We start from the raw sequence: 25,572 nt of genomic DNA on the forward strand, positions 1-25,572 counted from the left end.
TTTAAGCCCTATTTAATGTACAGTGCTTCATAATATGTTGGTGCTATTTAAATACAGCTAATAATAATAATAATGACTATGAATTCTGTAAAATACTGTACAAGATGTTAGTGCTTTAGGATAATAGTTATTGTCTCATTCTATGGTGGCCGGGTCCTGATTGTTGAGTTCTCTGTTCAGGAATCCACATACATTATAATCAGAGGAACCTGGCTACTCTACTAGCATAAAAAATTCATACTCATAACAGCTTCTAGATTGACACAATGGTCATCAAACTGATGAATATCTGATTGGAATCCTGCGTAGGTATCTATAGTATGATCAATAGGAACTTTTTCCTCTCCGTTTTCTTGAGTCAAACAATTAATGTGAAGGAAGGGCTTACGTTAACTATTTGCTTTAGTATTGTGGGAATGAATGGTTCTGTAAGGACAAAGTGCATCTTCCCATGAAGTGAGATATTGTGGCCTCAATGACTGTTCTCTCCTCACAGCCTGGGGAAAGCCGGCTGTGAATATGCTTTCTCCAGGGCATACTTCTAGGCATTTGCTGTGGGCCTTATTTATCATATCTGGACTGATTTGTCAGCTTGGGGAGCCATCAAAGGCCAGGCAGAAAAGAGACACACTCTATGACCAGTAAGTACTATTATATTGCTGCTTATTCTTAAGAACAGTATAAAAAGAAAAAGAAGAAAAATTTACATTTTATAGTAACCCTGAGGTCATTTAGAAATAAATAGGGCTCCAAACAGGGGTGCAATTTTGCCTTTCTTCTTATGCCTTAGACTGGGATTATAAGGCATTGGGATAAAAACGCCTGCCAATCTACAATGTTTGTACTACCCTACTGGGAACCAACTTTCTAGTCAAGAAGAGGCAGAAGTACAGCTTTGCCCAAATATATTACTTCTCTGGTTCACTGCAAGAGTATGAAAGTTGTAACAGGGCCATCCACGTGGCTCTAGGCTCCTGCAAAGGATCAGCTCTGTAATAAACTTAATCTGTGTTACTCAACGGCAGTAGAAAAATGATAAAATGTTACTGGCTGCTATGAGCAATACATTTTCCAGTGCAGAAGAACCCATTCAGTGCATTGAGAAGGGTTATGACATTTCGGATATACAATTTTCTTAAATATTCAACCTGCATGTTCTAATTAGGACTACTAGAGTTGGCTTGGGATTACTCTACATACTAAAGTGCATTGCTTATTTTAGAGATCCCATTGGCAGGGCAGTGAAGGTATAACTCTTATAAAAAATCTTTTTTTAGCTTTATATATAATGGAGGAAGTGTAAGAACTATTGACAGATTTTTGTATACTCTTTACTTCCTGTCCTCCCGAAATTCAGAGGAAATCCCATTAAAGACAGAGGATGTTATAGGAACTAGTGGAAGATTTACTCTGACCTCTTGCACTAGTGGCAACCTTAAATGTTGCTTTCCTCTCACTTTCTTTCCTGGTGAGAATGATCAACATAACAAATTCAGAGGATGAATCACATCCTCTGTGGGACACATACAACAACAACAACCCAATTCATGTTGTAAGTGTTCCTTAATCTATCCAAAGTTATGCTCAAAGCTCTACTTTAACATCTACATCCAGTATCTCTAAATTTCTTTTACAATTACATCTAAAACCCAAATGTGAAAATGCACTATATTAATTTGAGGCCTGAACCCTAAAGCACCAGCTAAAGGCAGGGTTGGATTGGCCCGCTTGAGGATTGAAAATTACCTCCCATGGGCCCAAGTGATATGTCTCCAAAATGATATGCCATTAGGGCACTTTATGCCATTAGGGGAGTCACCTGCCCCTATTGTGGGTCCTCCTTGCCTAATGTGGTGGGCAAAAGGTCTCCAGTCCAACTCTGATTCCAGGTGGGGGAGGCCATACATACGTAATTATGAAAGAAGACAGCTACAGTTCTGTTCACTCTGCTAGTAAAATTAGTTTCCAGTCTACTATCCCAAGAGTTATCATTCAAACTGATCAGATTTATTTTCAAGCTGTACAACACACACTATACTACTATTGGTCATTTTCTCTATACTTATTAAGCTTTATTATGTTCATAATTGTCCAGCACTTTGCAAAATGTATATAACTCTCCCCAAAGAGGCTTTATAGTCTAATACCATCACAGACAAACACATGTGCAATGTAAGGGTCAGTTTGGGTCAGACATCATAACTTGCTGTTATGCTCCTGGATTGAGAACACAGAAAAGTCATACAACTTCTACACAGATGTGACAATATTTTGGGGAATTGTGATTTAGTGGTTTCTAGTAATAACACTGACAACAAAGTCCTATGTTTATGGCCAGTTGACAACCCTCTGCATAGATAATGATTTATCCGGATACATTATGCTATTTTAAATCTACTCAGGCCTCAGCTTCATAGCTCTGAGATAACAGGAAACGTTATGGATTTACACATAGCAAAAATGTGATATTCTTTACAAAATACACAAAGTACATAGTCAGAAATTTCATGACACCTGGAGTTGAGAGAATCATAGATAGATGAGCTCTCCGCTGCTATCATAAGTATCATAAGTAGGGTCAGGTTTGGTCTGGTCTGGCTTTATTCTATATAAAATTATATAAAGAACACAGAAAGAAGGGTTTTTTGGCAACAACATATGTATTTTGTATAAGTGATAACTTCTCATAATACATAAACAAGAACAGTCATTGGTAACCACAGGAGACACCACTCCAGATCATTACCATTTCGGCCCTTTAAGTTCTAACGGAACCTAAAGGGCACATAAAATGTAATTTTTGAATTAGTGAAGGCAAAATGAAGGAACTCCCATTATCCTGTTGGATTTTTTAAAATTTTTAAATGATGAAAGTAAACAAACACCCAATTCGGCAGGAACAGGGTTGAAAATTATGTCAGGGAGATCTGCTTTGCTTTACTTCAACCCTGGGGTTCCACAGTGTTCTGGTTGAGAATGGATGGCCTAAAATATCATTTTTGTCCAGACTGACCCATTAAAAACATTCAGTGCCTTTCAGGACTTCTTTTTGTTAAGGCCTGCAATTACACGCTGACCTGCACCTCTCATTTCTAAAATAACATTAGCGATAGGTCCCATTTTACTGGCCAAATGACAACCTATACCCACTGTGCATTATGATGACAATGTTGTCATCGGAACAGAAAGCACAAAAATCAATGTATGCCAGGCATACCATGCAGTAACAACTAATTGACTTTAGGCGTGAGAGATCACCAACAATTTTTCCATTGTTTTTTTTTTCCTTTACTTTTTCTTGATAAATAAATAAAAACAAAAAAATATTGTTTAACGTTATAACATCCCCATATGACATGAAACTTTTTTTCCAATAGACCTCGAATGGCCTCAGAAGATGGAAATTTAATATTTTCAGTAAACCAGATGAAATGTATTGAATTTAAGACTGGTTTGTATGGGAAAATAAAAGTTAATGATGATGACCTTACTGATCTGCTGGCTCAGGTAATTAGCAACCCCAAATGGCTTTCAATATTACTATATATTACACTAAGACCACACAAGATTTTATTCTGTATTTCAGATACACAAAAACCGAGAAGAAATCTTTGTGTTAAAAGCAAGCGTTCTTGGAAATAATGAGAGCCTTACTAATCAGATTGCTCAGCTCAGTACAAAGGTAAAGCTTTATTTATTGCTGGCTTTGCTTTGTCAATGATAAGATGTTAAAGGGAACCTGTCATTCAAGCATGTTAGACAGAGCCAGTCACTCTGGTTCCTGTGATTAGAAAGTGAAAGGAGAAGCAGCAGACAGATGAGCTCTGTCTCTATCATTCCATTCTGCTTTTTCTTTTAACATGCTATTCACATTGCAGCACACCTGATGCGTTCACGCATTTGTTGGCATATGATTTACTTTTATTTTGATGCTTTGAAAAGCATTTCCATGTGTGCTTGCAAATACTATGTGATTATGGACCAAAATATATCTCCAATCAGCCCAGCATTAATATTATTATTAAACAGGATTTATATAGCACCAACATATTACAGCGCTGTACATTAAATAGGGGTTGCAAATGACAGATACAGACAATGACACAGGAGGAGGAGGGGACCCTACGCAGAAGAGCTTATAATCTATGAGGTGGGTGAAGTAACACACAATAGCACACAATAGCGAAGTCAGCCTATGTTCACAGATGCACTATATAGGAGAGAAAAAGGACAAGCGAGTGGTCTTATGGGTTACTGGTTTATTAATAAATCTTTTCCAACCCTTTGAAATGTAGCAAGGCCAGATTCAAAACAACTGTCACCAGAGAGCTGGCTTTGTTATGTGGATGAAGCCATAATGTTGGGCTGATTGGAGATATTATTAATTACTGGACTGTTCCAACTAACAACCTGGGACTTTTAAGGAAGTTTTACTGTGTACAAACTTTTTTTTTATTATAATAAACATGTAACCATATACCCATAAAAGCATTTAAAAGACATGTATCATAATCTTGTTTTTTCACTTCAGTTGACTTCTTTAGGAATCAATTGTGATCTACAAATTATATACATACAAACATTCTTTTGATTGCCGTAACAGTGACAGGTATTTTAAGATTCTCATTATCAGTCTAGATTGGGATCCACTTGACTGCCGCATATTGTTGGGTCCCTACACCAATTTTTTGAAGGGACTACAGATACATGGGGTTGATTATATGGCAACTGTAGGTTAATTTAGGATATCTAAAATTGTTGGTTATTCGTTGATGGATACATTGTAATTTTAGGATTTGTAGGTATATAATTTGTAGATCAAAATCAATTCCTGAAGAAGTTGACATGAAAGGTGTCGAAAGAAGAAAGATTGAGGAAAATGTCTATTACATGGTTTTATGAGTAGATAATAATAATAATAATTATATAAAGTACAGGTAGTCCACAGGTTACATACGAGATAGGGATTGTACGTTTGTTCTTAAATTGAATTTGTGTGTAAGTTGGAACAAGTACAAGTACAATATTTTAATAAATGCAATTAGGATAGATGTTTGTCTTAAAATATTATTAGGCAGCATGGTGTCAGTTACTGTATAAAATCCTCACTGTGATTTATTCACAAACATAGAAAAAAAACAAAGCCTGTCCTGCACAGAACGAACAGGAAAGACCCGTTTGTATCTAGGAGTTGTCCGTATCTGGGATGTCCTGAACCCGGGGACTACCTGTATTACATGTTTATTATTATTTTTTTAGGAAAAACTGTGGTAAAAAATGTCTCTTAAAAGTCCTGATTTGTTTGTTGGAAAAGTTTTGGTATAATCTATTGGGATGTGGCATGGTTTTGTACTGACATGCTATGTTGTTAATTCCTCTTGATGAAGGGTCAGTGGATGATCCATGAACGAAAATCAATGTATATATTTTTTTTAATAAAATATTGTTTGTAAGAAAAAAAATGTGCAGAATATGTGTTGTTTATGCCATTAAAGTCCCCTAAATTTTGACATCAATGATGACTGGTGAAGGAACTAATACTTTATCGAGTTTTGATGGAGTTATTTTCTCTCTCTAGTTGTCCGATATTGAAAACAGAGTTCAAGTTTTGCAGGAGGTAAGTTACTGTTCCTATTTGTATATTTTCTATATTTCCATGATAGATCATTGCCATTACATTCTATGCCAATGGAACCTGTGCCATCAGTCACCAAAGGAAGTCACAATCTAAAGTTCTATCTTACCCATGCACACAGTGAGCCCAGCTTTTGGAAGAAGCCAAATAACGTCTTGATGCATTTTTGCATTATGGGTAAAACTATTCAAAAGGGCATAGAACATACAAAGCCCATGCAGACAGTGGCTTAGGTGGGATTTAAAATAGAACTGAATGATTTACTTGCATTACTTTTAAGTAAACTAATATCTAACAAAAGGTTATTCTTCCACATTTTACTTCATTTATGTCTGGCATTATTGATGCACAACTAATATTACTGAAAGAGATGCAGATAAAAACAAGGATACTTGCAGTATTGTTTTGTGATGCATTGTGCAAGCTGCTAAAAAAATGACTTCTTCAGGAAAAGTAAATTCTGTTGCATAGCCCCTTCCTTCCTTGCATGTCATAGACCATTCCTCTTCTGGGAATGTCTAATTACTCTTTGTGCTGACCATAGAGTGAGAATTCTGGGGCTGCTGATATCACATCCAATATGGTGGCACCAAGCAGCAGTCCCAGGGCTTTTGGATATCTACACAAGCGAGGGGTTAACATTGAAATTAAGATTTCTCATGCGTTTGCTATTGTGCATATACAATACTATTGCATGCATTTACTATTGTGCAAACACAAGTAAAATGTATTTGTTTAATTTCTAAATATGAATAAAATTATTTTTTCAATGACAGACTATCAACCGAAAGGCATGTGATAGTAACCCATGCCAGAATTCAGGGACGTGTCTTAACCTTCTGGATTCCTTCTTCTGTTTATGCACCGATAATTGGCAGGTACAGAGAGAAAACTAATAATGTACTATCATGATGTTACTTGTCTGTATTGTCACCATGGGCCGATTTATAAAATATAGACAAATATCTAAAGCAATTGCATGCTGCAAATACCTAGAATATTGATAGCTGATTGTCTGCCATGGTCCTTACCTGTGCGTCCTATGTCTACTTTTCTATGTATGCACCTTTGTGTCTAGGAGTAGTGTTTCTCAAACTTTTTAACATGGCCGAACCCTTGAAATAACTTTCAGATTATTGGGGAACTTCTGCTATTAATATTAAACCATTTTATCACAATTATAACAGCTTACATTACACTGGCATGGTAATCAGAAGGTAGAATGCCTCTTACATTGCTAGCTTTTGGGGAGAATGTCACCCTTACAGATAGCCAAAAAGACCATTGGTGTCAGATAAACTGACCTGAGAAGTGTAAATAGTGCAATGCTCAAGAAACCCTTGGCAACCTCTGGATGAACACTATGGTTCCATGAAACTCCGGTTGAGAGTTTAGTGAAGATCAAGGCTTTTTTTTTATGTGTATTTCTTATCAGGCAAAATATATTGAAAATGTAGGCATACACTTGACAAACCAAAAGGGAGAAAATGAGGGAAGTGAATGGTTAGAGTTTATATACATTTTACAGACAACTGCCCCAAAACATACAGAGAGTAAAGAGTAATGGGGCCTGTCTTATGAAAGCTCTCCAAGGCTGGGGAGGATACACTTTTATCAGTGAAGCTGGGTGATCCAGAAAACCTGTATCTGATCCAGGATTAAAAAAACATTTGCTAACAAATAGCAAATGCATTTTAAGAAATCCATTCCAGGTTTGCTGGATCACCCAGCTTCACTGATGAAAGTGTATCTTCTCCAGCCTTGGAGAGCTTTCAAAAATGTGGCTCATGATATCTTACCCATGATATAATTTTGCAGATCATCTTTGGCTAACATTAGCCCTGACATACCTGATCCCAGACCTACCTAACTTTTCCTGGCCAATACTTACTTTTACCCCCAACCCACTGGTATGTGGGAACATTTGTGGCCAGTGTAGATGAGGATTTCAGTCTGCAGGTGAAAGGCAACATTTTCACCCACTACATGCTGAATTAATTAACATTTCATGTAGCCATGCATACAAGGTTAAGTCACAATGACATTCAACAAACAATTATAGACAGAGTTATTGTAGAAGACAACAAGCAAAATTGGTTTCATTGGTCACTATGAATACTTCAAAAGCTTGTGCATGTAATAAAAGTCATTATCAAAGATTTACTCAGTCATTTACAAGATTTGTATGTAACTGATTAAACTAATATTATCATGTGTCATTAAAACTGAAGAAAGATGTAATCATGCTTTTTTTTCTGAAACAATTTACACATTGATGCATTTCATGTGAGTATTCATAACTCTCTGTGTTTAATATATATATAGTAATAGGGGTTATATGCTGCACGCAATAGAAAGTTATACATTTTGCACTTCCATCATGTCTTACCACCGCAGGAAATTGGATTCTAGACTTTGTGCTGATAACATTGTTGTCACCAATGAGAATGTCCTGCAGTAGTTGTCATATATAAGCCACAATGACTTTTGAAGTGGTTACGTACATTTTCCCTATATTAGAATGCTGATGATCACATGCAAGGGTAGGATGTATTTCCCATGATCTTATGGCTTAGGGTGATTCTCACCCATCTTTTCCCAGACTAACCATTAGAGAAAATGTATTTTATTAGCACATAAATTAACAGACAATGGCCTTGATTTTTTTAAGCACTCCAAGACTGGAGAAGATTGACTATCGTGTGAGAACCTGGGTGAACCTGCAAATTTTTAATGGATCTGGATAGTCCAGGATGGAAAACATTTGCCACCTAATAGTAAATGCTTTTTAGGAAATCGTAACCCAGGTTTGCCAGATAATCCAGGTTCTTCCATGGTAGTCTATCTTCTCCAGTCTTAAAGAGCTTTAACAAAATCAGGTCCTTTATTATGGGAAGGGTTTTCTCAATTAAATGGTTCTTCTGCCGTAAAGAAAGAAACAGGATGTGTACAAACTACAACATAACAGCCAATCAATCCCATTTTAACATAGATAACTAAGTAACAAGTGTAGTGTTGTGTGGAAAGCAATGCAAAGTGTTGAGGGTTCAAGGCAACAACCTCTTCTCATTTTTACTTTTGGGAAGAGGTTATAGGACCTGGATGAGGAAGCTACAAACAGAGGAAGCTACAAACCCCAAGTTTAGGGCTATATTGTGAATACCTCTTTGCTAAATTGGAACTTGGAATTGTTTATTGGAATTGTTTATGCTTGAGACTTTGTGTTTTCTATTAAAGTACCACTGAAGAAAGCCCAGTTTCACATTCCTGTATGCTGATAGAAGCTTTTGTGAGTTTATAAAGATTTCTGATTGGCTGCTGGATGTAATGTATTTTGACCTTCAGGGTCTGTTTATCAAGGCAAGAAGAAAAGTTCAATAGGCATAGAAACCAAATAAAAACCAAATAAAAGCCACATCTAACTGTTCTGATTCAGGTAAGAATCAGGTTTGATTGATCAGACTTTCTCAACCTTGTTACCCTTGAGGGACGTCCAAATTAGTTTTCAAGTATAAGGGAACCCCTGGTATATATAGGTAGACTAGGCAATAATGTATATTATTAAAGGCAAACTCTGCCATCACTCGTCTTTGTTTCTCTGCTGCATTGGGGATCAGTGTATTGCCTTCCTATGTTGTTGGTTAGCAGAGTGCGGCCCAGGAGCATGCCAATGCTGATCATCAATGGGGTAAAAAGTTTTAGGAAGACTTATTACTTAATCAGTGAAGTGTCACATCACGTCGGTGGTCAGTGAATAAGTTACTCCTAAATCCATTCATGTTCAGTGAGGTTCACTGATGTTCAGTGATGATCCATCACTCCGAACAAAACCCTAAGTAAATTTTCAGAACTCTGCCTGTGAAACTTACTAAATCCTCTTTCAAGTCCTTACAAGGTCTACTGAAAAAATAAATTGGGCAGAATAGTGGAGCTAGAGTAGTTTATGCGGCAATGATCCAGCATAAAAAGGCTGGTGACCTTGGCATACCAGATTTGTATGATTATTATAGAGCAACTATTCTCACTACCCTTCAATATTTTTTTAAAGAATCTGATAACAGAATTTGGACGGATATAGAAAATTTTGTATGACGGAAACATAATTTGGCGACCATATTTATGGCAAAGTTTTTAGATTCTTCAATATTATTCCCGCTACAATAAAGGCTGCTTTTGCCGTGTGGTCTAAGTTATTATGTAAGTCACAGACAGCCATTGTTTCAACCGAAATACAAATCCTGATACATACTTACTCTCCATTTCTCCAAGACCTCGATTTGTCCTGTTGGAAACAGTTGAATCTTTTACCTTTTAGACATTTGCAAATATGCCCACCTAATTTTTCTCTCCAGCAAAAACTGGTTTATTTTGGATTATCTATGAACGCAGTTTTTACACGTTGTAGAATTTTGTATTTCCATAAATATAAACTTGCAGATGGCAAGTTTCTTTACTGGAGTGCTTCCTAATACTCGTGGAATACCAGTAATTTATCAAACATTGCAGAACAAATTAGTTTTTCGTAAGATGAACCATATTTTCAAATGAGAGATAGAATTAAATATTTCTTTTTTCTGAAGATTCATGGGAAAGAGCTATTTGATCTGCTTTTAAATACTCGAGATGTTACTCCCACTGGGAATCCTATCTCAAGTTATTGCTTCGCTGGTATAAAACAACATATGTTATAGCGAAATTTGATCCAAATACTCCACCTCATTGTTGGAGGTAATGTGGTTAAATAGGTTCTTTAAGTCATGTGTTCTGGTACTGTAAAAGTATTAAAGGAATTTGGGCAGAGATCTTTAAAATGCTATCCGTCTTGACCGGTGTGATTACACAGCCAAACCCCTCCCTGGCTCTACTCAATTTGGAGATTGAACAATACCCCATTGAACATAGACCTATGGTAACGCACTGTTTATGTGGAACTAGACAGGCTATAGCTTTCTATTGGAAAAAACAGATGTCCCAAATATGTCAGACATTTTACACAGATTCAATATGCAAGTTTTATATGAAAATTTGTTTGCTTACTGGTTAATTTTATGCTTACTGGTCTTCATGGTTTGCACATCCTAAATGTACAGTACAAATCTAAGGGGTTGATATATATGTTGACATAAGCTTTTACGTCTTTATGATTTAGTGATTGTTTGTGACTATATTGATAGTTAGAATACTCTCTGAATTGTTGTTTTTTCAATATGGCACCAATGTTGGTTGGTTTGTTTGTTTGTTGACAGTTTTCTTGTTCTATATTTTCTTTTCTTTTATACACATTTCTTTTGTACTTTTTGTTTCTTATGTTGTAAATATTTATGCAAAACTTCAACAAAGTTATCTTAAAAAACAAAAAAAACCCTTAAGTAAATGTTTGTTTTGTTGCTTCATAAAAAGACCCCAATGTGTTTTATTTTATTGGTAAGTCCCATGTTTTTATGTATATTATCTATATGATGTCTGCAACGTGTATAATCCAATCAATCATGTCATATATATATATATCATATAGATATCAACAACTGAATTGCATTGCAAAGGGGCTAGGTGCCACAGTATTTTCTTATATGGAGGTTCCCTTCATAATAAATACTGTTGATTGAACTAAAATACTGTTTCTTTTAAATAGGATTTGCCAAAATATAAGCACAGAGTATATATTTTAATTATTGTTTTGTATTCTTGAAGGGTCCCGTCTGTGCTGATGATGTTGATGAATGTCAGAAGTATGGTGGAACAGCACTGGGCTGTCAGAATGGAGGTATATGTAAGAACACACCTGGATATTACAGGTAAATATAAATGCAATAGATTTGGTTTTAGTTCACCTTTGGCGAATATGAACAAGGGGTGGCAGAAATACAACCTAATAAACTAACCATATCCAGCAAAGAGTTATAAGAGATGCTCACTATACATATATCTTCATCCCTGTTGGTATAGCCATGTTTTCATACCATTTTTTTTTTTGTATTATTTGTTCCGTGTGTATATATGCCTCTTCTGTTACTTATTATGTTTTTCATTGCAGAAGCTAATGCTGTGCATTTACAAATTTTACGTTATTTGTTTGTAATGTTTCAGATTTGAATTGTAGTGCCATTCTGTCTGTTTTTTTTGCACCTTTTTTTTCCAAACCAAATAAAAACCTTTGTACCAGAAAAAAGCAGTGATGTCACAATTGGACCAAATTACCGAAAATCACACCCTCATTACTTTACTATCAGGCTGGTTCTACACGGACTGTTTTAAAAACGCATATTAATGCTCCTACTGTGTATATATGCATTTTCATGCATTTATACAAGTGTTTTAAAGCTTGTCTTAAAAAATGCCTATAACACATTTTACCCCGATTTGCCGCAATTTTACATTTTTTACAAGCCTTTATAAGATTTTTAATTTTAATTTCAGGGAATTAGTACAGGGGTACCAAAAAACCTCTTACTCTTTCCCTGAAAGGTTTAAAAGTATACAATATGTATAAAGTGAGACGAGATTTTAATGTTAAAGTATTTTTATTAGATGTGTGTGTTCTACTGTATTTACTTTTTACAGGTTATCCCACAATGAAAGTATGATTCCCATGGCTGGATGCATGATATGAGCACAGCCGTGGGACTCCTGACAGTGCGGGATCCCCAGGCACTAGAGGGCAAATGAGGACAAGTCTCCCCATTCATCTCTAGTGCTGAATGGCTGAGAAAAGGGAAACCCTGATCGACGGAGAGGTCATATAAGAGGTCATATTACGCCATTGCTCCAGGAATCCCCAGCAGCGCACATGCCAGAGCTCCCTAGGGTCTCCAGGTGCGGTGTCCCCACATGACTTCTCTCTTGATTGCTCCTGTGGCACTAGCGGAGCTGTGGGCCTTTACTAAAAGCTAAAGGTATTTTGTAAGGATAGGATAAATTTTCCTTTGCTTTTGTGTGGGGACAAATCAAAGAAAAATTGTGTTATTCCACACCATTGGTTTTAAATATTATCTACCTCAATGCTGTATATATCATACATTCATGATAAAAGATGCAGAAATTTCAAAACAGAATTAATCATGTGTTCTATGAACCTTAAAGAGATGTATAGTAAGCGTTGTCTTCTATAGTTGCACCTGTACTCCAGAATGGTATGGTCCACAATGCACCTCCAAGTATGATGACTGCAAAGCAGGTTCTGCAGAACTTTGTGGCAATGGCACATGTACAGACTTAGACAGAGTCCAACCAGATCAGGTGAGTGGAACCCCAGTCATGTAGGATTCTGGTGTTAAGGTTTACATTTTGGTCAATAGAATAAGGATTGCTTCCAAGAGCAATAAAATAGCATTTAGAGGTAGTTATAACAAGTGCTAACAAGCAGACCTGAATAAAGCATAGTTGAAGTCTTAGTGTATGGAATATTGAAGGATACTGGAACATTCTGTTGTGGACAGGAACTTCTTATAGGAGGTGAATGGGAAATGGCCCTGCATACTTGTGGATGCCAATGTACCATCTTGCTCCTCAAATTGGGTGCTTTATACGTTTTCCAGTTGTTGATGGTAAAGACACCATAAAGACCTTTGATTGCTATATAAGGTAGACAAATCCCTTTTCAAGCCAAATGCAAAGACTAAACCTTCCTTTAGTGGATGCTTACTATTGGTATTCATCAATCCATGATGCAAAATGAGCCATACAGCTCAGGCATCAAACCAGTCCCTTTGAGAACCAAGAAGAGTGCTTAGTAAAACTATGCATGGACTGGGATGATCAATGACTATGTTCAGATTTGAGGTTGTGATGTGGTTACCACTTCTTCACACCAGTAAAAGGCTGCCATGTAGACACTACAGGTAGCATCTACCCATGGCAGCCCCAAAAAAAAATGAATAGGGGCATCAGTAAGTGGTTCAGTATCATTACCCACTACCCACTGTCCAGGACTGGATTTATACTTTTTTATATACAGATGTCGCCCTGCACTGTGATCTCAGTATAATTATTTTCAATTTGTGTGTTCTTCTACTGTTTGGTCTGATTGGCCAGCAGCAGCAGGTACCAGCGGCACATAGAGATGTTGTAATGCCACCCCCTTGTGGTCATGCTACCCCCTAGTGGTCATGCTACCCCCTAGTGGTCATGTTACTGGAGACCATGGCTTAGGTGGCCCTAAGGAAAACCAGCTCTGCCACTGTCAAATCTGCAAATACAAATCTGCAAGCAGCTGGCAAGGTGGAAGCCACTGGAAGCCATGAACCTAGGGGTCTCTCATCTATTCATTTGACAGCAGTCCTCCCTTAGAATTACTTTTGTATTTATTGTTTTATGCAGTGGTTTGTACAGAAAATATTTGCAGGTATAGAAAAATTTTAAAGCACAAACAATGATTCATTTTAGTTTTGCACATAAATAGCACAACAATTGACTTTATTTTATGTTTATGCATTGGCAGCGGAGATACAGCTGTGTATGTAATACTGGATGGATGTCGCCTTCTGGGACCCCTGCCTGCACTGCTGATATAGACGAATGTTCTCTGCCTAACCCTCCCTGCTCCCAGAATCCTCCAGTTCAGTGTAGTAACACTCCGGGATCCTTCATTTGTGGCCCCTGCCCTGCAGGTACCAATTAACTGCTCATTTAACCAATCAGGTTTATTTAAAGCTGAATTCTAGGAAGCTTTTAAAAAACACCAATTATGGCACCTATCCATTCATCCAAAAAGCATTCAAATTTTTTTATAACGCATTAAGTATGAATGGCTATGTGTCTTGATGTAAGTGTCATGAAATTGTACGTGCAGCTACACTACAAGTATATAGCCTATTTAAAAGTATGTGGTATACACATATCAGGGGCTCCAAGACTTTTTGAATTGTGTAAGTGTGCACAAAGAAAGAACACATATATAGGCAGGGTTTTTTTTTCTTTTTGTGATGCAGCCATACCATTGATTTTTAAGTGAGCCCCTAAATTTAATATAAACATAAACAGTGAAGTTTCCTCCATAATTCCATATATTTTTTTATATTGGCTTTAATGTATATATATATATATATATATATATATATATATATATATATATTTATATATTTATGTTTTGACATTTTTTATATTTAAACACACTCATTAACAATTTTCAACCTGAAGTGTTTCTATATTTTATTTCTTTGAAGGTTGGACTGGAAATGGTTTTAGCTGCCAAGATATCGATGAGTGCCTAACTGACAATAGTGGCTGTTCTGTGGTGCCGCTAGTGAAGTGTATGAACACCATGGGCTCCTATCATTGTGGACCCTGCCCACCAGGTAATTCCACCCCTATTTTCTTTATAGAAAAGATTATGTGCGCATCAACTTTTAATGCAGCAGGATAAGCATACACTTTTCACTTGAGCAACAATTCTTCTTTGCTCTACATTATACATATAACAACCAATAGGAAATGCTTTTTCATCCATCTGACTCTAAATCTGAATAATATTCTCAATACATGCACACCATTGCACTCTACATAAGGGCTGAGTTTTAAATATAGTTTCTAACTGTTTATCCTAAACAGGTTATGAAGGTGATGGTAAGACGTGCAATCAGATTGATGTCTGCTCAGTAAATAATGGAGAGTGCCATCCACTAGCTGCCTGTGCTCCAAGTGAAGGTATTTATAAAAATCTCTCTGTAATTTAACAATAGTCTACATTCTGTTACATGATGCAGTTTATTAAAGTGCATTCAGTTTGTTTGTGATTTCAGAATGAAGTCTAGTAGCTGTTGGGTAAAATACTGTAAAATGTTAATTCTGAACTCCAAGCAATTTGCAAATATTTTTGAAATACACATAAGAGGGGCACATAAGCAGTTTAAATATTGAAGTTCTTAGGTTTTCAGTAGAGCTCGGAAAGGTAAACCCTTGTCAATTAATGGTTATGGGAAGGCAAACAATGTTACTGGGATGGAGGGTTAGGAGAACCTCCCCAATTGTAACATAGAGAATAAATACTTGAGTGAGGTTCTGCGTCCTCTAATAAAAAGGTATTTGTATTGTTTCCTGTTTTCCCCTACTGGGGAGGGAGAAAGCAATAAAAAGGTGGCAAACACATAAAGCTATGTTCCCACTGGCCATGAGATTGAGGTGCAGTTACAGCTTCATCATGCCATGGAACCACTGTGTCGGGGGAGAGGCTACATGTAGTGTCTCCTAACAGCAGTCTCATAAACAATGAATATAGACAGCAGTGGTTCAGTATCACTCACTGGTGCCAGCTGGTTCTTTAGGGACCAACTCTGCGGAGACAGAAAGACCAAACGGTGGCAAGGTGCCAGGCACAGGGAGCTCCGCATGATCACTGGATCCTGATGCAAGTCCGAATCTGCCCTTACCCACCCTATCCAAATCAAAAACAAGTTTTGTCTAAAACATACGACTTGGCTAGAGGATTAAAACCAAGGAACATCCTCAAAAAGAAGTATAAGGCATTATTGTATATTATTTACCTTGTTATAGGGTATGACCCATTGGTAGGGGTGCACGGAGCTCAAATGCTGTTTATTTAGGGCCCTAACTTCCTATTTACCCAGGGCCCTCTTTTGTCTAAAACCATCCCTGATTGTTTTCCAATTTTTTTCGTTTTCACTTTTGTCTTCCAAATGATTCTTTTTCTCTCTTAGAGGGTTCTCTGCCAGTCTGCGTTTGCCCTCCTGGATATGCTGGAAATGGATACGGGCCGAGTGGCTGCAAGTCTACTAGTGACATCTGCCAGAAGCAAAATCCTTGTGTCAATGGAGAGTGCAAGGTGATTTCCTGACAGTCCTGGCACAACGATCAGATTACACTAACATTTATAACCACACCGCGTAATATTTTGGCGCTATATAAATCCTGTTTATTAATAATATTAACTGTCACACTGCACAAATTCACATAGCACAGAACTAGTAACCAATGATCCTAATGTAACCACAAAATATAACACTACTCATTTAAACACCAAACAGTTTTAACTGCAGTAAACGTTTATTCACCACTTGTATGTGTAAATGTTTAGTTTAGTTTTAGGTTGTGACTAAGACCCCTATGAGTTTTTTTTTTCTTTACTGTGTCCTATCAGGAAGATTTCCTTTTATTTCCTGGGGGTAAAAGGACATCTTTCCAAATGAAGGGGATGTCCCTTTTGATCAGTTATCACTAGAACACTCAATAAATCATCACATTTTCCCCAATCTTTAGCTCCTGTGACAACTTTTGGTTCTGAAATAGAAACTTGGACCTAAAATGCAATGAAATCAATAAGACAACAATAAAACATTACACAAATTCTAATCTACTACTCTAATCTTCTACATTTTATACAAAATTACAAAAACACTTTATCTCATAAAGAGAATGTACACAATTATTTTTTTTTAATTCAGGATTACTAATACATTTCTAAAAATATTTTTGTAGTTAAGTGAATATGAATTATTGCATTGAATTTGAATTAAACATAACTGTTCCATTAATAAAAAGGACCTTAAGTGGCAAAAAACATTTTTTTCACATATCGAAAATAATGAATCTGCCACTGAGTGATTTTAGTGTGATGGTGACATTAGCCAGTTTGTTTAGCATTGCATCACGTATTAGAATCTTTTGTTTCCTTACACTGTACGAAGTGTGGCGTACCAACGATCCTTCCTTCTCAGGTTTTTGCTTTGTGTGTCCTCATGTGGGAGATGTCCCCTCACTTCCTGTTCTGCACAGGTCTTTCCAATACAGAGAACTCAACAGAAACACGTTTATATAATAAGAGGGTGATAAACTCACAAACCAATTTTTGTCTGCAACACACTACTGCTCATTTCTTGGGGTCACCAGGATATAACATGCAGGTTTATCTCCTGATTTGTCTTTCCATTTTGCACTATACCCTCAACAAAAGTTTTTTCCCAGTACTCAACAACTAAATATAAAAAGTTTTGTGTGGAAATAGACCTTAGTAATCCAATTCATATCAGAAGGCCCCCAATTGTGGAGTCAGAATATGCAAATGCTGAGCAACCCCACACCTTGCCCAGGGATTTAGTTTTGGCAATGACAAATCACATTTTTTAGAAACCAGTCTAGACCTCCAATCTTCAAGTATTTCCTTAACCAGACAAATTCTTGAGATATGAATATACAAATATGATTGCTTATGCCTTATATGCTTTTTTTTATTATTGTCTTCCTTCCAGCCCAGCATCTCAGGCTATAAATGTGAGTGTTATTCAGGATGGAGCGGTGTTAATTGCTCAGAGAATATCAACGCATGTTCCAATAACCCCTGTCAGAATGGCGGGATCTGTGTGCAAACCAATAATGGCTACAATTGTAATTGCAGCAATGGATGGGCCGGCTTTCATTGTGAAATTCAGACAGATGGTAGGTGGCCACTATCACTTGTTATGTTAATGGAATATTGATGGGGGAATGGATTCCTTTACTGACTAATGTGTCATGTATTTCGCTTAGCAGGTGTTCTGTGTTCCCTCACTGACTGTTCTGTCGTGTGCTTGCCCTGTGTTGTCCCATTGAAAGTTATTTCCTGTGTTCTCTTCACTGAAAGTTGTGCCTCCTGCATCCCTCACTTACTTGTGTGTCTTGTGTTCCCCTCACTGACTGCTTTGTCTTTTGTTACCCTCACTAACATGTGCATCCTATGTCCCCTTACTGACTGTTGTGTCCTGTGTATCACTTAATGACTGCTGCTACCTGTATTCCCTCCTTGGCGTATATTCTCCTCAGTACCTTCCTCTTCCTCTGTTCTTCTTATTGACTGTTGTGTCCTGTTTTCTCCTAACTAAGTGTTCCTGTGTTCCCCTCGCTGTTTGTTGTGTCCTGTGATTGCCTAACTGCCTTTTGTGTCCTGTGTTCCCCTCACCAACTGTTGTGTCCTGGGTTCCCCTCACCCAACTGTTGTGTCCTGTGTTCCCCCCACTGTCTGTTGTGTCCTGTGTTCCCCTCACCCAACTGTTGTGTCCTGTGTTCCTCTAACTGACTGTTGTGTCCTGTGTTCCCCTCACTGACTGTTGTGTCCTGTGTTCCCCTAACTGACTCTTGTGTCCTGTGTTCCCCTAACTGACTGTTCTGTCCTGTGTTCCCTTCACTGACTGTTGTCTGGTGTTCCCCCCACTGTCTGTTGTGTCCTGTGTTCACCCACTGATGCTTGTGTTCTATGCTCCCCCTGAAATGTAAACCATAATGATAAGCCTGCTTTATGTTAACATTTTTGTGATTTTTTTCCTTGCATTCAGCTTGTGGAGGAGTTTTAATTGGTTTGAATGGGACGTTGAGTTATCCCAGCAATCCTGGGAATGAAACTTACAATCATAATGTGAGCTGTTCCTGGGTTATAAAAACAGAAGCAGATAAGGTGAGAAGACAATGCAAATTTTATGATGCTTAAAACTAATAAATAAAGGGTTCACTGGTTGGCAAACATTCAATATATTGCATTAAATGCCTATATGCCACATCCCAAATATAGACCAAATAGATATGTGCAGAGAAATCTGTGCACTGTAAATCATTACCAATTGCCACATTTTCTGAGCTTGGTATATCTCAGTGCTATGCAACTTTCTATCTACTTGCATGGACTACAGCAATAGTTGCGTGGCATTTTTTTTAGAAGGTTTCCCAATGTTGACCCCAATGGACCAGGTCTATGTAATCTGGGTTCAATACAGCTATTTGTATTCTCCATTGGATGTCTAGGAAAGCAAGATTGGAATTCAGGGACAGGAAGATATTCTCGTCCAATATTAGGAAATTGTATTGATTGGGTTTAGGTACCCTAACTAAAGGATAGAATGGTGAGGGGTTAAAACTTTCAGAATTTTGATGGCTTTTTCTCTATTATTGTCCTAATTACTAATAATACTGAGAATACGAGTGAAAGAAAATCTAGAATCTGCTACTAGAAACAAAAGAGAAAAGAATTTTTACAATTGGGACATTTGTTCCAATAACAATCGTTTAAGTGGTTATTTCCTTCACATTAAAAAGATATTCTCTCATTTCCTTTTAAAGGGGAACTAAACCTGCAATATGCACTTGTCCCCATTCCCTCGCAGGGCACCGCCATCTTTTTCCTTCTTCTGTTCCTGTAGACGATCTTTGGCCATTTTGATTGGCCAGGCCAGGATGACATAACCTTAATTGATTGGCCAGGCTGGGATGGCGTAACATTAATTCAGCTTTGGCTGCCTGGATACCCAAAAATCTCAGTTTCCCCTGCGCATGCTGGGTATCCTGGCAGCCATAGCTAAAGCTACACGTGTGCAGCTCTGCTTTTTTGACAGATACAGAATAGACAATCCCTGTCCCTTTTTGAAATAATGACCTACCTGATTGTAGATTCTTAAAAGTAGAACTTAAGTCTACAGGGCAGAAATTGAAGGAAAACCATCCTCTACTCTATCCGAAATAAAAAAAAAGTAGATTTTGATAAAAATACCTTAGCTCTATTGCCTATGTTCCTCTGACTGACATAAAGCAGAACCTCGAGTATAGATCTCACATTTGAAAGTTTTTCAGCCAATGTCCTTGAATGGCCTATCTTAAAATTTCCATAAAAGAAGCATATAGGAAACTGAAAAGTTGTCTTTTGTAGATTGTTCTTACATTTTGTATGTGTCATTGTATGTGACAGAATAGGTTTGTCTGCAAATTAAATATCAAGAAAAATGTGGCAGCCAATGATGGCATTACACCTTGGTTTGCTGAATGCTTGTAGAAAGAAGTAGTCAGGAAAATGATTTTCGGTCACCTAATAAAGAGTCAACATTGGCTTCCCATGTGATTATGACAAGTTTAAATGTCTTGGGGCATTTTGACTGGCAAGATCATCCGGTCACAATTTCACGCCCCCTTCTTGGAGCTTTGCTTTGGCTCTTTGCTACAATAGTCTCCATTTTTCTGTGTTTTCATGATCCAAAATAATTTTAAATAACTCTGTTTAAAAGAGTTTACGCCCTGCAGGAGAATTTTATTGCCATGTCCTCATCAACCTTTTATATATATTTAGGGTTTTAGTGTATTTTCTTACCTTAAAGCTTTATTAATGTATAAATAAGTATATTCACTATTATTGTACTAGATCATTGAACAGATATTGCATGTGGATATGATTGGTCCAAATTGGTTAGGTTTTATAGCTATAAAATAAAGTCCCCTTTCCCTACTACATAAAAGTATAGCTAGGACATGGAATAAAAAGATAATTATGTATTTTTATATTCAGGTAAAGAGTAATGTAAGTAAGTATTCATCTGAAAGACTCTTTTTATTTTGGAACTAAAAGCTAAAAGCCAAACCAGGATGGGTCAAAGCTTGGAAAGGTCCGCGTTGGGCTTTGAGTGGCTTGAAGGTGGACTTGAACCAGATGTTCAAGCCTTATGAACTACATTTAGGTGATATTGGAATCTAAGTATAACTATAAAGAGTAGACGTGTCTGGAGGTCTTTGTGAAGACAAGGGAGGGGTGGTTGTGAGATTGCTCGGGATCTACATCGGTCCTTTTTAAAGCCCATGGAAGAATCTGACACTTACGTGCAAAAGCTGTCAATTGGCACACAGGATGAAAATGAGGATATCCAGTACTCAACAACCAAGATAACCTTTAGCATGTTGGATTTTTTGTGCTTCCCTTTCTTTTTTTGTGTAATTTTTCTCTGGATTTTTGTATTGGGTATTGCCAAGGGACATATCAAAAGCATTGGTAGTAATATTTTGAGGAGGCTGTTGGGAACTCTGATTGTAAAGGCAGTGACTACATTCTCTTGTAACATGTCCCCAATCTCCTTTATTATGTCTGTAATTTTGATCATCTGCTGTGGTGTGTCCAGTTACTGACCATTGTTTTGTAGCATCACATTCACTGAATATTATGCCTTTTGTGAAGTCAGGGGCATGTATATGAAGAGAGTTGACTACCATTGATTTGGAGGATGTGGGTTGTTTGTGTAGCTTTTTTAGAATGGTTTACTTTTCCTCATTATGTAGTCGTGCTTAAGATAGTCACATGCTGATGATCATTTTTTTAAAAACGTGCAGTACTAGTTGGCAATGCACTTAAGGGACATTCAGTTAGTAATCATTTATGGACTGAAAGCCTAAAAGTTAGATTAGCAAAAACTTTATATGTTTGTCGGTTGTATTTAAGCAAGAGGTACATTTAGACATCAGTCTTCCCCTCATTTCTATTTTATTTTGGAAATGTGAACAGTGAAATATCCTGCTCTAATTCCTGTCTGCCTGCCTTGAAGTTTGGGGTGGTACAAATTACCTTTGTGCATTCCAGCTACTCCTGTTACATACCTCATAATATAATATTGATGGGACTGGTTGGTTGGGCAAAAAAATGGCAGCATGTGCACTTGGCCTTTTAACGTTTCCAAGAAATTTAGGAAATCTTTAGGTGGTTTAGTTCTCCAGTATGAACCAAAAACTGAAGTACCAGGTAACCATTGTAAATCAAGTTGTTGCAGAACTAATGTCACTGTCAAATCTTTCTTCCACTGATTGGAATGTAATTCAGAAGTCAGCTTCTAAAAGGTCCAACTGAATACGGTGACTAGTAAGAGTAAGCTTAAGGAATCTCAATGATCAACTTGTAAAAGCAAAACTATGTTGAAAATGTAATGTTTATTTTACTGGCCACATAATCATAGCCACAGGCCACATACAGGTAACCCTTTAAATGCTAATAGTAACATAACAAATACAAAATTTGTCTGTGCTTTCTATACTATTTATTAATGTTCTCTGTACTTTTTTATACTCACTCTGGAAAAATTAAAAGTACATCAAAACTCTAATTCTAAAGGCTTCACAATCAGTTTTGTATTTAATTTTTTAGATTCTGCACATCACATTCCCATATTTTGATCTGGAAGGAAGTTACCGCTGCAGCTTCGATTTCCTGCAGATCCATGATGGAGATTCATCGTCAGCCTTTATGCTGGGGAAATTCTGCAACGGCAATGTGCCCACTGAACTCTTCAGTTCCCACAATGCTTTGTATATCTGGTTCAAATCAGATGCAAAATTTAATGCTGGGGGATTTCGGATGACCTGGGAGTCTCGTCAACCAGGTAAAAGTTAACTTTCAGGACCAAATAGGTCTTATATCTTTATTAATATAAATTTTCCAATAAAGGGTATCACAAAACATCCAAACTTTCTGAACTTTACTACTGCATTGTGGTTGACATAACTATTGCCATATTAAAAATGTCCAAAAGTGTGGAAAACTACCTCCTGCCCCACAGTGGCCCAATAGTTCAGAAATGTAAGGTACATCATGCTAATTGTAGATAGTATCATGGAGGATCTTTCAGCAAGTTTCCAGGACAGAGGAGGAAAGTTCAACTCACCTGGGGTTTTATTGGAAACCGTTTTTGGACACCCCCGAGTACAAGAGGTTACTGTTTACATAAAAGCCCCCCTAGTTATGGTCACCTGTTAAGATATGGATAAGGTTTAGAGATTTACTTTCAGGTTTCTTCCAAAAGTGCTTGGGAAAACTATTCATGGAAATTTATATTCTATTTTTATTTAGAGTGTGGAGGTCATCTGTCAAATCCTGAAGGGTCGATCTTTTCTCCTGGTTACCCAGGAAATTATCCTCCTAATCGAGACTGCTACTGGACGATTTCCACCAACCCAGGGTTTTATATTACATTTGCCTTTGGAACACTGAATTTGGAACATCATAATACATGTGAAAATGATTACCTGGAGGTATATGCGTAATTTGTGTTTGTACGTCATTCTGCAAAGGTTTAAAAAGTATCCAAATCCATGTATAAAATGTAAAATATTTCAGGTTATCAGTCCTTAGAGTTTTATTGTTAGGGTTTACATACTGTACATTCTAAGTATGTTTAATGCACAGGACTTTTTAAAATGAACTGGTCACCAATGGACATTCATAATAATCTGAATCTTCCATCTTGATTTGTTATAATAATGAGTTAATCACTAGGGATTGCCTGAATTTTGACTACTGGTTTCTTTCACTGGACTTGATTTATTAAAGTTCTCCAAGGCTGGAGAGGATACACTTTCATTAGTGAAGCTGGGTGATCCAGCAAACCTGGAATAGATCTGGTCCAGGATTCAAAACATTTGCTAGCAAATAGAAAATTCCTTTGAAGCAATCCACTCCAGGTTTGTTGAATCACCCAGCTTAACCGGTGAAAGTGTATTCTCTCCAACCTTGGAGAGCTTTAGTAAATTAGGCCAACTGTCTGAGTAAAAGCACCAGGCTATAGCCTCATCATATCTCTTACATGATCCTGGTTTGATAGGACATTTAAAAAATCCTTCTGATGGTCTTTTTCTCAGCCAATATCCCAGGCAGTTATTAGCCCAGGAATGTCTCCACGGGGAATCTTGGGGACCTTAAAGTCTTAAATCTGCCTTGTCAGGGAGAGAATAATCCGCCCCCCCCCTCCCTGAAAAGAGTGAATAATAGAACAAACAGTTATTCTTTAGAAGGAAGGATGTGCTGGTATACATATAGCAAATCTTTACAACATGTTTTCAAGTCGTGTTGTGCTATTTGTGATCAGCCTGATATATAATTTACCTCTATCTTTCTCTTCTGAACACTAGCAAGGTAGAGGAAGGACAACTTCTTGTGAAGTGGTTGGTGTATAAAATGAACAGTGGTAGTACAAAAATGTGTACCATCAATGGTACTCAATGGTGTACTAGTACAAAAACAAAAGTTGGTGTACAAAATAAACATTGATGATCATTGTCACATTTTTTCTGCCCTAAAGAGGTCCTGAACAAAAGGCCAGCCCAGTTTAGCCAGTGGTCTTCGTGCAGCTGATATTTTCCCCATTACTAATTTACCATACAATGTTCTGCAATGTGTCTGTGTTTGGAAAGAGCGATTAAAGTAAAGTCGGGGCGTTGCTCAGAGGTCAGAGCTTTCCTACTGATGACTGGTGCGGTAATATTCAATAGGCAGCAGGTAAGGTGGAGGAAGAACAGACCCACAGAATAAATATAGACAAAGCAGGGAGATTTTTGTATTGCAGGTCCTCAGGTACAGCTTTCTTTCCAACAAAAGAAAACAGTGAGCAGAACAGTAGAGACATCACCAAATCACACTCTAAATCTGGTAAGATCACGAGTCAGCTGTACTTTAGATCAGTGGTCCCCAACCTTTCCGACAGCAGGGCCCAGTAACATAGAATACAATTTTGCTGCGGCCCGGTATATGTACAGGTTACACGGCTCTGCTATACCCAGCAGCTCGGCCTTCTGTCAGCACACTACATCAGAATACCAGAGCAGCGTAAGAGAGCCGGGGTGCTGTCAGGTGGCAAAGCTGCTGGGAATGTTAGAGAAGTGTAAGCCTTACATACATTGCTCCACCATTCTCAGCAGCTCCTGTGTAAGCAGTGTGAGGAGAGCCACCAGCGATCTCGCTGGTTACGCTTCTGGTGTCACACTGTCACTAGTTTAGAGCAGTGTAAGCACGGCCACCGGTGCTCCCACTGCCGGTGCTTTTGCCTCTTGACATTTGTGGCTCCCAACTCACCAGCCACGGGAGGACATCGGTCCCGCCCGGGGAGTTGGGGACCACTGCTTTAGATGATCAAACATTGCAGATATACAATCACACACTGCAGATATACCACTATGAGCTTAAGGCTCAGAAAGTGATCTGCTTTTCATGGGAGAATTTAAAGGCAAAAGGTGACCATGCAGGTGTGCTGCCAGGACTTTAATTGGTGGAAGCCTAAAGACCTAAATAGAGTAGAATGTGCTTTATTCTGATTTTTTTTGCGGTTACTGTTGCTATATTTCTGGGGATTTTTTGACAATAGATTCGAGATGGCCTCCGTCCCGAAGATACTCTCCTTAATAAATACTGCAGCACCCAGTCACCTGCTCCCCTCCAGACATCC

General features: G+C 37.6%; 1 protein-coding gene across 1 annotated transcript in view; it reads left to right on the plus strand.

Moving 5' to 3' along the window:
* Window positions 1-411: 411 nt before the first annotated feature.
* The window catches only part of CUBN (cubilin), a gene marked incomplete in the record, with an annotated part of 126,605 nt that continues 101,444 nt past the window's right edge, over window positions 412-25,572 (plus strand). The window contains 16 exon segments of the mRNA XM_072412780.1: window positions 412-641; window positions 3,378-3,507; window positions 3,587-3,682; window positions 5,579-5,617; window positions 6,412-6,513; window positions 11,327-11,430; window positions 12,745-12,871; window positions 14,073-14,241; window positions 14,797-14,928; window positions 15,182-15,297; window positions 16,290-16,412; window positions 17,836-18,022; window positions 18,895-19,013; window positions 22,503-22,737; window positions 23,205-23,386; window positions 25,492-25,572. Of these exon segments, the coding sequence (XP_072268881.1) occupies window positions 520-641; window positions 3,378-3,507; window positions 3,587-3,682; window positions 5,579-5,617; window positions 6,412-6,513; window positions 11,327-11,430; window positions 12,745-12,871; window positions 14,073-14,241; window positions 14,797-14,928; window positions 15,182-15,297; window positions 16,290-16,412; window positions 17,836-18,022; window positions 18,895-19,013; window positions 22,503-22,737; window positions 23,205-23,386; window positions 25,492-25,572 (2,064 nt within the window).

This window comes from Pyxicephalus adspersus, chromosome 5, assembly GCF_032062135.1.
Source record: "Pyxicephalus adspersus chromosome 5, UCB_Pads_2.0, whole genome shotgun sequence".
Classification (NCBI taxonomy): Eukaryota; Metazoa; Chordata; class Amphibia; order Anura; family Pyxicephalidae; genus Pyxicephalus; species Pyxicephalus adspersus.